Source organism: Rhincodon typus, chromosome 2 (genome assembly GCF_021869965.1).
Source record: "Rhincodon typus isolate 14 chromosome 2, sRhiTyp1.1, whole genome shotgun sequence".
Lineage (NCBI taxonomy): Eukaryota > Metazoa > Chordata > Chondrichthyes > Orectolobiformes > Rhincodontidae > Rhincodon > Rhincodon typus.
In genome coordinates this window covers 140,929,965-140,945,981 of record NC_063333.1, presented here as the reverse complement: position 1 = coordinate 140,945,981, position 16,017 = coordinate 140,929,965, and the positions used below count along the sequence as shown (strand labels likewise).

Here is a 16,017-nt window from a genome sequence, read left to right as displayed (position 1 = left end):
GAGCACAGCGAGCACAGGCCGAGCTGGGACCCACATTGTAACCGGAGCCCGGAGCGGGAGCAGAGCGAGCACAGGCCGAGCTGGGACCCACATTGTAACCGGAGTCCGGAGCGGGAGCAGAGCGAGCACTGGCCGAGCTGGGATCCACATTGTAACCAGAGCCTGGAGTGGGAGCAGAGTGAGCAGAGGCCGAGCTGGGATCCACATTGTAACCGGAGCCCAGAGCGGGAGCAGAGTGAGCACAGGCTGGCCGGTGTGGTGTGTCGGGGTCAAGTCCTGGACAGAGACGAGCACGTGGTGGCAGTGAGGCCTTGTGTTCTGAAGCCCAACGGGCACAGATTCAGTGAAAAAAGGCCATGACTTGAGTACTTTGAAGACACTTTTTACTCTCATTCTGGATTTTTAAACTCCTTTTTTTTAATTATTTCAATTCTGTAACAACTCTTAAAGTTTCTGTACTTAGGTACCCTGTACCTAAGATAGCGCCGAGAGGTGACATTACAAACTTTCCACTGCTCTCATTCGATTGCACGTGACAATAAAGGTCATTCTGTTCTATTCTAAACCCTGGAACACTCTACCTAACAGCACTGCTGGTGTTTTTACACCATAACAACTACTGAAGTTCAAGAAGGCAGCTCCCAAAGCCTGCTAATGAGGAATTGGGGATGCGAAACAAATGCTAACTTAGTCAGCTATGCCAACATATCATGGAAGTTACAAAGAAAATCAAAATCACTTACTTCGAATGTGAGGAAGAGAAGACCAAGTTTAAGAAGTAAATCTGTATTCCTGCACTCCCAGTGTGAATGCAGTACTCAAACCAGGAAGCAAATTAGGAATGGGGCCTAACCTCAGCATCAAACATAGTTCAGTTGGTAATACGCTCATCTCTGGACCACAAGATTGTGTATCCAAGTCCAACTCCTGGACTTGGGCATAAGAATTGAGGCTGACGCTCCAAGTGCAATGCTGAGGGAACACAGCACTATTGGAGGTGCTGTTTTATAGATGAGATGTTGACATGAGGCTCTGCTCTCTTTGGTAGACACAAAATATCCCATGGCACTACTCTGAAGAAACAGAGAGCTGTCCCTAGTTTTCTTGTTAATATTTATCCCTCAAACAAAATCATAAAGAAAAGGATTACTTGGTCATTTTGGTTTTATATCAGTCTAAAACAGTTGGAAAGTATTAATACTAAAAAGTGCCAAAGAACCATCCTTTATGGTGATGTCATATGGACTTGTGGGCAGAAAAGTTTACAATCTAGAAGGAGTGAGACTGAACATTTGATCCTCTGTAACAATGTCTGTTTATCAACGTAACCTGGAACTTGTTGTTAATGTCCAATAAAGTATAACAAACACAGAGAGTGCTGGAGAAACTCTGCAGGTCTGGCAGCATCTGTAGAAAGAGAAACAAAGTTAACATTTCAGGTCCAGTGTGACTCTTCTTCAGAACCATTTCTGGATGAAGGTTACTGCCACCATTCTGTTTAAGTGTGGGAAATGACAGGGCCTGGTTGACGTAGTGTGGTAGAAATAAACTACTTCCTGGTTTAACTTGAAAAATCTCTTGTGGTTAACAAGATATTGTTTGATGCTTAAAAGCAAAATACTGTGGATGCTGGAAATCTGAAAAAAAACAAGCAGAATGCTGAAGTAACTCAGCAGGTTGGGCAGAATCTCTGGAGAAAGAAACAGAGTTAACGTTTCGAGTCCAGAAATGGTGCTGAAGAAGAGTCACAGTTTGGGGATTTTTCCCTCTATAATATGACAGTCACTTCTCAAAAGTACTTCTTTGGCTGTAAAGTGCTTTGGAATGTCTTGGGGTCGTGAAAGTTACTTTAGAATTTATTTTTGTTTTAGACACCAGAGCCATGTGTCTTCAACAAAAAGTTTCATCCATTGCAGTTATGTGCCAGAAACCATTGCAATTCAGCTGTATAGCTTTAAACGTCAAAGAACATAAACCTTGAATTATTTCTCTGCTAATCATGTTCCACTTGAACGCTTTGTGGATTCTCTTCCAGTGTGAAGCTCTATATGTCATGTGATCATGATTAAATACAATCATCTATGAGGATGTTGAGAGCAATTGATCCATCAAAATTATTGGAAATGACAGATGAAGGAATTATGTTATTTACAGCAAAAAAGTTAACAAGAATGGATGGAGAGGTGAGTGAGGGACTGAAATTAAAACAGTGATGCGAAGTGGATGGGTTCTGGATAGGCAAGATGTAAGTTAATGCTGTGCTCCAAGAATTGTTTCCTATTGCTTTTAATGATTTGGGTATAAGATGTTCAGATTGTTCCATGGGTGACTGGCACTATTATAACTGAACATGTATTTAAGCAGACCTGAAACCTGTAACAATTGCCTGATCAAATCAAGGAGCACATTCCTTTGGATGTTTGTAATAGGGAAAGCACACACTGCACTCAACCAGCCCAACCCCCCCACTCCATAAAAGTCTACTGTTAGATATGATTCATAATGGGTCAGCACTTACTGACCAATCCTAGGTACACCAATAGCTACACTAACAATCAGTCAGGCAGTATGATGGTAACGGCATTAGACTAGTCATTCAGAACCTCAAGTTAATGCTCAGGGGAATGGGTTCAAATCCCACATGGCAGCTGGTCAAACCTGAATTCATTCAAAAGTCTGGAATAAAAAAGCTAGCCTAATGGTAATCATGTAACAGTTGTTCGTAAAAGCCAATCTGTTTCATTAACGTCCTTCAGGGAAAGAAAATGTGCTATCCTGACCCTGTCTGGATCTAGACCCACAGCAATGTGGTCAACTCTTAACTGCCTTCCTGGCAATTAGGGATGGGAAATAAATGCTAGCCTAAGCAGCAACACCCACATTCTATGAACAATTTTTTATAAATTTACATTTGTTAGAAGTGACATATATACAGAGACCTGTTCACTATAAATAATAGGAATATGTTGAAGTCTTGAGCCTTTTTATGAAATACCCAGCATCTTGGAGAGCCTAGTGTTCCCTGATCCTTTCCTCATCACAATGTTTTGTCCAATCAGAGTTGACTTGCCAATGTTTTTACGTGTCGTATAAATTGTTGTTATTATTTGCAATTTGGTATTCTTGCATTGAGGCCTGATGACACAGGATGAGAAGTTTCAGCAACATCTCTCTCTTGTCAAGACTGGATTGTACTAAAAGACATGTTACTTCAATTGGATAGATTAAACAGGACCAGGGGTGATGCCTACTGGTTAGGTAAGGGCAGGGCTGATATTGCCAGGCAGGAATTTTACAAAAAACAGGACACTCTTCAGGACAAAGTTCGTCTTTGTCCCTGGCTGGGCTGGAAAACATCGTTTAGAAGAGTTCAGCGTCCTGCAATCTGAATCAGACTCAATGTGACCTTTAGGACCAGTCCTGATTGCCAGAAAAGTTTAGAGAGGGCATTTTACAAAATTGATTTTTAATTTATTAGTACAAGTTTTGAAATCTGGTTCTTTTGCCTCTTCCCACCCCAGGAGAAACACAGAGATTTGGCATCAAGTATCACAACTGAAGTGGACAGGCTAGATGAACCACTTAGCATTTTTACAACAAAACTATCATATGTTCAAATTGAAGCAACCTAATTTGAAGGACGATTACAAAAATGTGAATAACAAGACTAGAAATCAGTATAGAGAAACAACACAGCGATGAGATAGTGATAGGGTAAACAGCTCTGACTTAATGTTGTAAATTATCTGCTTCTGTGCTGATGTCACTCTCTGGGATTCACAATAAAATTCTCCAACATGGAACATATTTGATGTGGGAATCCTGAAGTGCACATATCGAGGTTATACAGATGGAGGGACAAAGACAAAATATTGAAGCTATGTAGAGAGATGAGAAAGAGGTGAGCAAAACAAAGAACAAGGACATAACTGTAGACAAGAACGAGACTGGAAGGGCAATAGAAAGCATAGAATATGGAACAGCTAAGTAGGCTGTTGTACATTTCTGAAATAGTAGGAACTGTCAATGCTGGAGATTCTGAGATAACAAGGTGTAGAGCTGGATGAACAAAGCAGACCAAGCAGCATCAGAGGAGCAGGAAAGCTGACGTTTCGGGTCTGGACCCTTCTTCAGAAAAAGTGTACGTTTCTGTTTGCTTTTGCAGGAAGGGGTCGCTCTGGGGAAAAGATTACTCCCAATGGGTAAAGACATCCAAAGAAGGTTAGGAGTTAATAAGATGGTTCCTGAATACAGCTCAGGTTCTTACGTCTTGTGGCTCTAGCTTTGAGTCACTTGAATATTGTCTGAATCACAAATTTATCATTACATACAGTGGAGTGAGTTTGACAAAAAGTACAATCCTTCTAGTAAAATGACAGGCTTTCTATAGAGGTCATTAATTTAATGAAAAATCATCTTGAACTGGCCTCTATTGGAAGGTGACCCAGTTTTAAGCAAGGATTCAAAGTCAGTGTACAACACCGCAAAAAGCATCTTAATTAATTGTTAACAGTAAGAATGCTCTCTTCAGATTTAGCAGAGTGTCTAATTAATCATTTCAAGTTCCATCTACAAAAGGTTAGAATCATTAGCTAACAAATGACAAAGAAGTAAAGTGAATCAGGCGCCAGTCTATCTGCCTTCAAAGTGACATCAGACAGTTTTAGAAAACCACTGAACTTTCAGAGTTTATAAAATTTGACATGGACAGCTAAGATTGGTTTCTGTAAGAGGACCTTCCTGTCACAAATCAGAAGCTGCATCTGTTCTGTATGTTTCACATGCACATTTACGGGACTGTGCTTAGATTTTTTTTACCATCTTACTGGCTTTATCATGGTCTTGCAGTACACTTCCAAACTCTTCAAAATGGTGTGTATCACACAAAAACACTGGCTTGCTCATTAACGTAACTAATTATTTTCCTGTACAACTAAATATGAAGTATAATATTGACTAAATATTAAAAAACAAGGTACTTCAGGGGTGGCACAGTGGTTCAGTGGTTAGCACTACTGCCTCACAGCACCAGGGATCCAGGTTCAATTCCAGCCTTGGGCGACTGTCTGTGTGGAGTTTGCACATTCTCCCCGTGTCTGTGTGGGTTTCCTCCGGGTGCTCCGGTTTCATCCCACAGTCCAAAGATGTGCAGGCTAGGTGGATTGGCCATGCTAAATTGCCCATCGTGTTCAGGGATGTGTAGATTAGGTGGGTTTATAGGGGGCTGGGTCTGGGTGGGATGCTCTGAGGTTCATTGTGGACTTGTTGGGCCAAAGGGCCTGTTTCCACAGTGTAGGGATTCTATGATGCTATGACTTACCATCCAGTCACAAAATGAATTTCAAGTCCCATTTCCTGTCTAGAGTTGGGATGACATATGTCTGCTCCCTCAACATTGCCTACATTCTCATTTGATCCAGTCTGGTGTTCAGATCTTTTTCCTTGTTTTTATTACACTACTTTCAGCGATTTCATGCCCCCTCAGCAGCTTCTTGCACTTTTCTCCATTCAAACCCAGCTTGCTCAGCACACACTGCACTCATGGCTTTGTTTAAACTGAAAGTTATCATAATCCCAGAGGACCATAGGCTGTTCTCTCATTACTGAGAAAAGGAGAAAGAGGGTGGACTGGTGATGAGTTTATCCGTAGGGTCACCACACCACAGGCCAGGGACTTCAATCAGTACAATAATTGAACCCACTGGTTCACATCACAAGCCAGTTGTCTGGCCAACTGAGCTAGAACTTTGTCAACTGCCTGAACTCGGTGATGTTTCTCCAGTCCTGGTCCTCAATCTACATGCTATTGCCTTCTAACTTTGAGAATGCTGGAGAAACTCAACAGGTCTGGCAACATCTATGGAGAGAGAAAGAGAGTTAATATTTACAAGTCCTGTATGACTCTTCCTCAGAACATCTTGAATTTTACAGTGTAGTGACTGGAATGAAGTTATCCAGGTGGATCTCACTGAATATGAGTTCCCTGATTGGGGCTGTTAACCTGCGCCAAAAACAGGGAGCCCTGGCTGACAGATACAAACAGGAGATTCAGACAGTGTCTTCATTCTAAGGACTAGCTCTGAGCTGGTTGGTCAGACCCTACGTACTATGCACATGTAAATAAAGGGTGACTTGGTGACAGGATACCTGTCTCCTTGGAGTTATTTCATACATATTTTCTTCTTTTTAAAAATCAATCTGTTCAGACATGTTGTGACACAGATCTAGAGTAGGTGGGATTTGAGCCCAAACCTTCTGGTCCACAGATAGGGACACTACCACTGTACCACAAGCGCCCCAGTACTAATTTTTATACACTAACGAGCTTCAGTTTACAGACCCAAAAGTTGGACATCCAGCATTTCCAGGCAACAGCTCCTCTTTAAGCCTACTCCTGTACACATGAACACAGGTTAGTGAGAAATTCAGGAGTGGGCTAATCATCATTTTACAAGGTTTGTCTCTGCATCATAGAGGAGGGAGTGAGTAATTCAAAGTTTCTGATCAGAATTTCAGGTCACAGAAACTCATTTCTGTATATTCAATTACTATGCTTTGGAAAAACAACCGTGACCTAGAAAAGCAAATACTCTTAAACTGTGAGCTTCTTGTTAGATTTTCAATTTAACTCCCATGAGATTTTGTAAGTAGAAGCATAACTTTTCCTATTCAGTCTTCTGCACCACTGAATTATGTTCCATTTGTAATTACATTTTGTGGAACGGGGAAAGAGATTTACCAATTGGTGAGAAACTGCGACAAAAAGATAAATTGTGCAAACAAGGAAATGGCTTTTTGAGTTTGTTTCAGAATATAATCATATCACATGTGGAAAACAGGGCAAGCCTAATGGAATAAAGTTACACTTACATAAAAAAACTCCATAATTACTGCATTAAAGAAATGCTTGATGATGCTTAAAGCAACAAAGATGAGAAATAGAGCTGTATTTGAGATAACGTATTATGGATTTGAGGATAGTGCAAGGAGATGGAGTGGAGCTACAAGACTTTGAATGGTGGAACAAGCTCAAAGAACCAAGTGACTTATTCCTTCTTATTTTCTTATGCACTTAAAGCTGGAAAATATTTGAATGGGAGTCTAAATTATGTATTACGTTGAAATAAGAAGCCTAAAGTGATTCATAATGCCATCAGAGACTATGCTATAGTTTTGTCATCCATAGGTTAAGCAGTATTGATCGGACATTAACTCACTAATTGATGATTACATACTCATGGTTCCTGTACTAATCCCTAAAAACTGCCATCAGACTTCAGTACAGATCCTGCTTTTGATGTGCTCCTACTGAAACACTCCAGAATTATGTTAACTTATGGACATAGTACCCTTGGATACACACTTAAGGGACTGAAGTCAGGTTGATACATTGTACCCCACTATGTACTTTAACAGAAACAAATAGTTGGGAAGTATATCTCACTCCTTGAACCTTTCCAAATGTTCCCCTTTTCATTCTCGGTCTTAAGAACCAGATAAATAATAGATATAGTCAGTGTAATGAAAGCAAAGCACCACAGACGGTGGAAATCTGGAATAAAAACAGGAAGTACTGGAGAAATTCTGCACGTCTGGCAGCCTCTATGGAGAGTTAATGTTTAAATCCAAAGTGAATCTTCTTTGGAATTGAATAACTTACAGTCAGTGTATTGACTATGAAAGGACAATTTAAATGAACAATTACTCGATTTATCATCAAGTTATCATGAATATTGGAATTCTCAAACTCAAGATATAACACTCTCTATTCATACCTTGCTTTGGTGGAGCTGGTAGCTTTCTCCTCTGTTGCCTGGAAGAATCAATGGTCTCTGCCTAAAACAAGAAGAAGGTACATTCCTACCATGAGACCAATTTATGAGCAAATAGTCAATACCACACGCATAATCTCAACTTCCATGTTCGTCCCTTACCTTCACTTCTTGCTGGTTGCGTTTTTTCAGAAGCCGGTCACAGGGAACCACGTTCAAACCTGCCACGTTCAGGGCTGAAATTCTGCGTTCGATATCTGAAACCTGTTAGATAGGCAACGATACACAATGTAATATGCATTTTACAAATTATTATTCATTCGTGGGATGTGGCCATCACTGGCTGGGTAAACACTTCTTGCCCACCCCTTGATGCCCTTGAGAAAGTGGTGGTGAGCTGCCTTCTTGAACTGCTGCAGTCCCTATGCTACGGTTGATTCACAATGCTGTCAGGGAAGGAGTTCCAGCATTTTGGTCCAGTGACACTGACGGAACGGTGATATATTTCCAAGTCAGGATGGTGAATGGCTTGAAGGGGGATTTGCGGGAGGTGATATTCCCAAACATTTGCTTCTAAATGGAAGTGGTCTTGGGTTTGGAAGGTGCTGTCCAAGGTGCCTTGGTGAATTTCTGCAGTGCATCTTGTAGACGGTATACACCGCTGCTACTGAGCGTTGGCGGTGGAGGGAGTGAACATTTGGGGATGTGGTGCTAATTGAGCGGGCTGCTTTGGCCTGGACAAATCAATTATTAACATCAGATGTAAACGCAGTCACACTTGTTAAGTGCTGCTGGGATTAGCTGTTTCGTATTGTGAGTTATATGTATTTATCAAGAGGCCTGGCTGTTTGCCTTCACATAATCATATTTTTTAATGTATGTTTTCTTAGACCTTCTAAAAATTACTTGGTTGATGGCACATTTTAAAAAATTTCTCCTACAATAGATCTCAAATTCAGACATCCGTATTTATATTAAGGGTTGACAATGACTACCTTCAGGGCTTTGTTTTACCTTGAGGTGATTTTCATATCCCACTTCACTCTACCTCCAAAAGGACTCTCTCTGACTCTGTGCCGACCTTACTTGACTCCAATGAAGCATTGTTGGTTCCAAGGCCCTCATTGGTGCAACGTCAAAATCCATCCACTACAAACTCTAACTCATTCAGAACTCTGCCCCCACATTGCAACCTGAGGAAAATCCCTCTCACCTATCGCCCATCTTCATGCCAAGATCCACCCACTTCTAATCTTTCAATGAACTGACTTTGAAACCTTCATCCTTGTCTACAAACCACTCCAGCATTCAACATACTCCTTCCTATTTCCACAATGTTTTCTCCTTCCATGTCAGAAATTGCACGACACCAAGTTATAGTCCAACAGGTTTATTTGAAATCACCAGCTTTTGGAGCGCTGCTCCTTCATCAGGTGAAGTGACAAAGCAGGAGCGCTCCGAAAGCTTGTGATTTCAAATAAACCTGTTGGACTATAAGCTGGTGTCATGTGATTTCTGACCTTGTCCACCCCAGGCCCAAGCTGGCACCTCCACATCACGGTTCTCACTCAATGCACTAGGATATACTCCTGCAACTTGCAATCTTTCATTTATTGCCAGTTTTCCCTCTCCTCCTGCTTCATCATTGACAATGTGTCCCTGGAACTGTTTTGCCCCATGCACTTGAGAATTGCCTGAAATCCTCAGCCTTGCTAAATGACGCACTCTCTGAGCCAGTTGCATGCTTCTGAAATGTCTTATAATGCAGGAAGGTTGAGGCTGTGAGTCACTGTCTTGCAAGTGTAATAGCATCCTTTTGCTAATCCAAAATTAATATAATTTCTCCTCCTTCAACCTCAGCACTTTTGCATGGGACATGAGTGTCACTGGCAAAGTGGTATCTGTTGATTGTCCCTAATTGCCCCTTTGGGTAATTTCAGATGGCAGTTAAGAGTCAACACAATTCCAAGGGTTGAATACCACTAGGCCATCTCCTAGTGATGGAGTGATCTGTAGGCCTGAATTGGTAAGGACGGCAGATTTTCTTCCCATCGTGGCATGAGAGAACCAGAGGGGTTTTTACAACAATCGGGCCCAGAACTTGTTGGTCTTCCTGAACAAGGAGCTACTCCCGACTGAGTGTTGCAGACTGGCACATTCCAAGGTCCAAGACTACGTGCTGAGGGACTCACTAAAGCCTGGGACAGCTGCTGCCAAGGTGTTGTGGAGAAGGATCACTGCCTGAGGTCCTTCCATTACAACAGCTGTCTGTTCAGTTATTAGACCCTTTTATTGCCTCAGATACATGCAAATAGTTCCTTGCACCACGCATAATTGAGAAATGCCTTTAGACTGGATGTAACTATCAAGAAAGTCTGTACACCAAAACTGCATAGATCTGAACTGCTTTAGTAACTGTGTATGTACTAAAGATTCCCTTTCCTTGTGAATAAAGTATACTTTTGTGAAAAAAAAACAATCGACAATGGCTACTTGATTACCATTAGATGAACTTTTTTTAAAATTTCAGACATTGAGTTCAAATGTCACCACCTGCCATGGTAGGATTCAAATCCATATCCCTGGAGCATTAGCCTAGGCCCCTAAATTACTAGCTCTGGGATATTATGGCTAAACCTCTATCTCTTGAAGGAATCAAGTCAGCTCTGGATCAGCATCCACATCGGGAAAGTCAATCAACAATAAAATCTTGAATTTGTATGGTGCCCGCAACCATGAAACAGATTCTTAGAATAAAGAGCAGACTTTTTAGTACTGAGGCGAGGAGAAATTTCTTGACGCAGAGGGTTGTGAACCTTTTAATTCTCAGCCCCAGAGCACTATGGAGGCTCATTCAGTGGATATGTTCAAGACTGAGAATGGTAGATCTCTACATAATAAAAACATCATGGTGTATGGGGAAAGTACAGGAAAACGGTGTCAAGGTTGAAGCTGAGCGACACCCTCATTGATATCAGAATGCGTTCAATGTGCTGAATGGCCTCTTCTTGCTCTGTACTTTATGTCCTTTAACATTATAAAATGCTCTAAGATGCTTTACAGAAGCAGAATATAATGCAACTTGAAATCAAGATACATAAGGAAATAGGGCAGATGACCAAAAGCTTGTTCAAAAAGGTAGGCTTTAAGGAGGATCTTCAAGGAGTAAAAAGATATTTCAGGTCAAAATCAGCACTAGTCTTTGTTAAATGCACTGGGAGATGATATTTAGGAGAGGAGATGGCCTAGTGGTATTATTGCTGGACAATTAATGCAGAAACCTGGGTAATGTTCTGGGGACTTAGGTTTGAAACCTACCACAGCAGAATTTTAATTCAACAAAAAAATCTGGAATTAAGAGTCTAATGATGACTATGTATCTACTGTCGGAAAAACCCATCTGGTTCACTAATCCCCTTAGGGAAGGAAACTGGCATATATTACATGTGACTCCAGAGCAATGTGGTTGACTCTGGGCAATAAATGCTGGACTAACCAGTGACGCCCCTCATCCTGTGAATGAATAAAGAAAGTAATGGTGAATTGGATACAGTACACAGAGTTGTCAGGTCTGCTCACCTCTGTATCAACACATTCTGGATTAAGTCCTACACCAGAAACCTGAGCACAAAATACAGACTAATACTCCCTGTGGAGTACTCTGGGAGTGCTGCACTGTTGGAGATGCTGACTTTGAGATGAGACTATAATCTCAGACACCAGTTTTCCTTTTAGGGGGATGTGAAGAAAATAAACCCACATTATAATTCAAAGAAGGAGGAACAGAATTGTTTGCGCTGTCCTGACTAATATCTATCCCTCAATTGACAGGATAAAAATGGAGAATTTGGTCATTATCTCATTGTTGTCTGTGGGACCTTAATGGATGCAACTGACTGTCATGTTCCCTGTGCTACAACAACACCTACACTTCAAAAATACTTCACTGGCTGTAAATTGCCTTGGGACATCCTGAGTCTCCACATAAATAAGTTCTTTGCCTTTTCCTTTGAGTACTGGAAGTTTTTAAATCAACCCGATTTTCCCAGTGCCTCATGAAGTTCATCATGGGATAAATTCCCTGCCCAGACACACTGGGCTTACTTTTACCAGGAATCGGTGAAATGCCAGTTTCATTACACTTGATGAACAGTCTCTCTCTTGTGGGCCCTAGCATATTTCATAGAATCAAAGAATCCCTACAGTGTGGAATCAGGCTATTCGGCCCATCGTGCCCACACTGACCCTCCAAAGAGCATCTCAACCAGACCCACTCTCTACCCTATCACTGTAACCCTGCATTTCCCATGGCTAACCTGCACAGCTTTGGACTGTGGGTGGAAACCCGAGCACCTGGAGGAAACCCAAGCAGATGACTCCTTGCAAGCTCCTACAGTGGATGTAACTCTAACATTTCTTATAACTGCTCTTGATAAGGGGTTCAAAGCTGTCCACAGCACTCCAGGTATGGTCTGACTAGTGTCTTGTACAGTTTTCACAAAATATCCCCACTTTTATATTCCATTTCCTCTAAACTAAAAGCTAACATTCCATTTGCCTTCCCTATAACCTGCTGAACTTGGATGCTTGGTTTTTTTGTGATTCATGAATGGGGATTCCCAAATCCCTCTGTTTGTAGCTTTCTGCATCTGAATCTCATCTGGCTGTTCAACACCTGGTTGGGAAATAGGATGTTTTGTTTGTGATATCTAGAAGCTCCTCACTGGCCATCTCACATGATTCTCCCAACATTCTCGCCATTACCCATGATTCAGTGCCTGGGAAGATTCTGCCCCTTCTTCCTACTTGTTCAGAGGAAGTGCTGTTCTGCTGAACTGGAGACATTCGTAAGGTCTTAAGAGTTCCTCTTCCTTTTGTGTTGGAGATGTGTAGCCTGAATAAGCCCATTATGGTAGCATGCTACTTTGGTATCTATCAAGGAAGTCGCAGAATTAGTATTCAATGTGGGCAAAGTGCTTTGGCACTTTTATTGCTGATCAACACGTTCAACTTGAATGGCAAGTTCTGTGAAATTGTATTGGGCTAAATTCAGAGAGTATTCAATACAACGCCCTGTATGAACCAATTGCAGGTTTGGATTTACCTGGAGCTCTGCCTGGTGAACCTGAGCAGCTGCAGTTGCCACTTGGTCCTCTAGATCTGCAAGCTCTGACTCTGTAGTTATACTGTGAATGCTCCGTGCACAATCCTCCAGGTCGTTAAGCTGTCCCTCCAAACTATACACACTGCCTGCTGTTATGTAAACCTAGATAAAGCAAGAGAGTTACCGCAATATGAGTGCCTGCCAGTGTTTCACCATGGAAAAGGCAACTCAAATGAATATGTGAATGGCTACAATCAAACAGACCATGTGGTGAAGATATTTAGTCGGTAGTAAGCACTAAGGATGGTGGATAATCAGGAGGAACCCCATGGAAACACGAATGTAGGAAATAGGAGCAGGAGAAGGCCATTGAGAACAGTGAGCCCAATCCTCTATCAAACTCAGTGATGGATGATCTTCTACCCCAGTGCCATTTTCTGCATTTGAGGTTGATATTTTTCCATTTACAATGGACTAATTTCATTATAAACTGCTTCGTTTTATTAACTCCAACACTCTGACAGAGTAATTTCTTCTTAATGACTAATCTTCTGTACCACCATATGCTTTTCAAATTCAGTTATGTACTGTGATAGGATTTTGCCTCCAGCTGTTTTACCTAATGCGACAATGCTTCTGTAGTCTCCCTTAATATAAGAAACTGGCTATGGATATTGTGGTATTGAAGAATCCAACAAACATTTATTACAGTTAGCTGTTATGTTCAACCATTACCTTCACAGGCACATAAGTGTCTGGGCTCACACTGAACTGTCAGATTACAATTGAGCTTCAAGTGAATCATGCTAAGATGGAATATGAGACAGCTAAACTGACAGGGCACATGTTTTGATGCAGTGAAGATATTTTAATCTTTGTTAATCTTTGATTCTGACTAAAAATTAGCACTCAACAGCATTTGAATAATATTGAATAATTCCAATAAAAACAGGAAGATTCTGGAAACGATCAATAGGTTGGGAGGTAGCATACAGATGGGGCTTACTTTTACAGGTAGAAACGTTGTTGAAAACTGATGACTTGAAACCCCTATTTATCTTTTCATTGTTGTTGCCTGATCCATTGCTGTTTCCAACAATTTCTATATTTTTTTATTTTAGACCTGCATCACCTACAGTATTTTGATTTTAGTGAGACATTTCAGATGACAGGGAGCAAGGATTTACTCCTGAAGTACAGTCTGATTTATTTCAAAGTTACAAATTGTGTTTTGTACTTTATATTCAAGACTTCTATCCTTCCCAAGAGAGAGACCTTTCAAACAGAACAGAAAGAAAATAATGATGGCTTGGATTTGCAATGAAATAACTAGGCCCGAAACCATCACAGAATAAAGAGAAAGAATAAAGAGAAAGGATTTCTTGCACCCACATTGGCTGTTGTGTTTCCTTCATTACAACAGTAACATTATTTCAAGAGTAACTCTTTGACACTGGAGATGCTTGGGACATTCTTTGGTTGTGAAAGGCCACTATCTCAATCTAAGTTATTGCTTTGAAGTGCCATGTCTTTCTTTCACGGCATGCAGGGGCTACATTTATTGCTAACTTCTCATTCCTTGGAATTGCTACACTCTTTATGTAGCAGTTTAGTACAATCATGTGGTTTGCTAGGGCTAAACGGATAGCTCAGTTGGCTGGATGATTGGTTTGTGATGCAGGATGACATCAGCAGTATGGGGTCAATTCCTGTACCAGCTGAGGTCACCATGAGGTCAACCTACCCCTTGCATGAGGTATGGTAGACCCTCAGGTTAAACCCACTACCAGTTGTCCGTCTTAGATAAGAGAGCAGGCTTACGGTCATCTGGCACTACGGTGACTTTATCTCAGGGGGTTAATCAAGAGTCTACTGCATTGTTATGGGTCAGGATTCATATGTAGGCCCGACTTGGTAAGGATGGCAAATTTTCTTCCCGAAAGGACATTAAGGAATCAGATGTTTTTTACAAAAAAACATCAACCTGTTATGAAATACCTCCTTGGCAATCAGATCCTGAGTGGGACTTAAAACTAGATATTCTGGCCCAGAAGGAGGGACCCAGCACTGTGCCAAACAACACCCCTATCAGGTAGGCTTTTGTCATGGTCATTATAACTGAGGTTAGCTTTATTGAACGGTTGCCATAGCAGGATTTAAACACCTGTCCCTGGAACATGAGACTGAACCTGTGGAGTATTAATATAGCAACATTGCCACAATGCTGCTATAGTCAACCCAAGTCCCTTTCATCCCAATGTTGTTAATTTCCAAGTTTGCATCTATTTGTTTCAGTTGCAAACCTTATTCAATGCCCAGATGATGTCAGACTTATTTAACTGCACAGGTTAACTGTGCCAACAAAAAATAGCTCACAGGATATTATTTGTTCCTCTTACATTTTCCTCCAGTTTAGTGAGCTGCTCTTCAAGTTTCACAGCTTCCTTCCCTGTTGGAATTCTTCCTCCACTCGGCTCTGACTGGGAATCACTTGTACCTGTGGCCTCCCCAATTAGATCCTCTGTGGCATTGATGACTTTCAGTGCTTCTGTTGTAATGTTGCAGAGAGAGATCGCAGAATACTTCTGTTTGGTTAAATGATGGGGAGGAACAGAGAGAACAACACAATATTAATACTTGTACGTGAAATAACTCCACTGAGGCCAGTATCCCGTCACCAAGTCACCCTTTATTTACACGTGCAGAGTCCTTGACACTGATCCAGCTTCCTCAGAGCCAACTCTTGGAGTGAACAGAACCTCTGACAGTCCTGTTTATATCTGTCAGCCAGGGCTCCCTGATTGGACCAAATTAACAGTGCCAATCAGGGAACTCATATTCTCCGAGGTCCATCTGCTGACCCCATTACAATTTCTACAGTTCGGTGGTGCAGAACCTGAGTATTGCTGAGAAAGAGAAGTACTTTTGAAGATTTCCATCAGGACAGATGCAAAAATGCCATACTTCAAAGGGAGCAACAATTTCTACTGCATGAGAAAAGGTACTGATAAGTTGGCAAATCAGCTGATTGGTTGCGATGTTGCTATGGAGAATGTGCCAGGGAATTAATGTCCACTACGATTCTGTTTAATTCGAAAATGCTACAATGGTTGGACATGTTCCTTTTGCCTGCAGAAGACA

At 41.3% G+C, this 16,017-nt stretch overlaps 1 protein-coding gene across 1 annotated transcript in view; it reads right to left on the bottom strand.

Moving 5' to 3' along the window:
- The window catches only part of LOC109931017 (rab effector MyRIP-like), a 102,772-nt gene that overhangs the window by 4,130 nt on the left and 82,625 nt on the right, over positions 1 to 16,017 (bottom strand). The window contains exons 9-12 of the mRNA XM_048609177.1: positions 15,276 to 15,461; positions 12,877 to 13,038; positions 7,935 to 8,036; positions 7,776 to 7,836 (exon numbers count right to left, since the gene is read on the bottom strand). Of these exons, the coding sequence (XP_048465134.1) occupies positions 7,776 to 7,836; positions 7,935 to 8,036; positions 12,877 to 13,038; positions 15,276 to 15,461 (511 nt within the window). The remainder of the gene's footprint in view (positions 1 to 7,775; positions 7,837 to 7,934; positions 8,037 to 12,876; positions 13,039 to 15,275; positions 15,462 to 16,017) is intronic.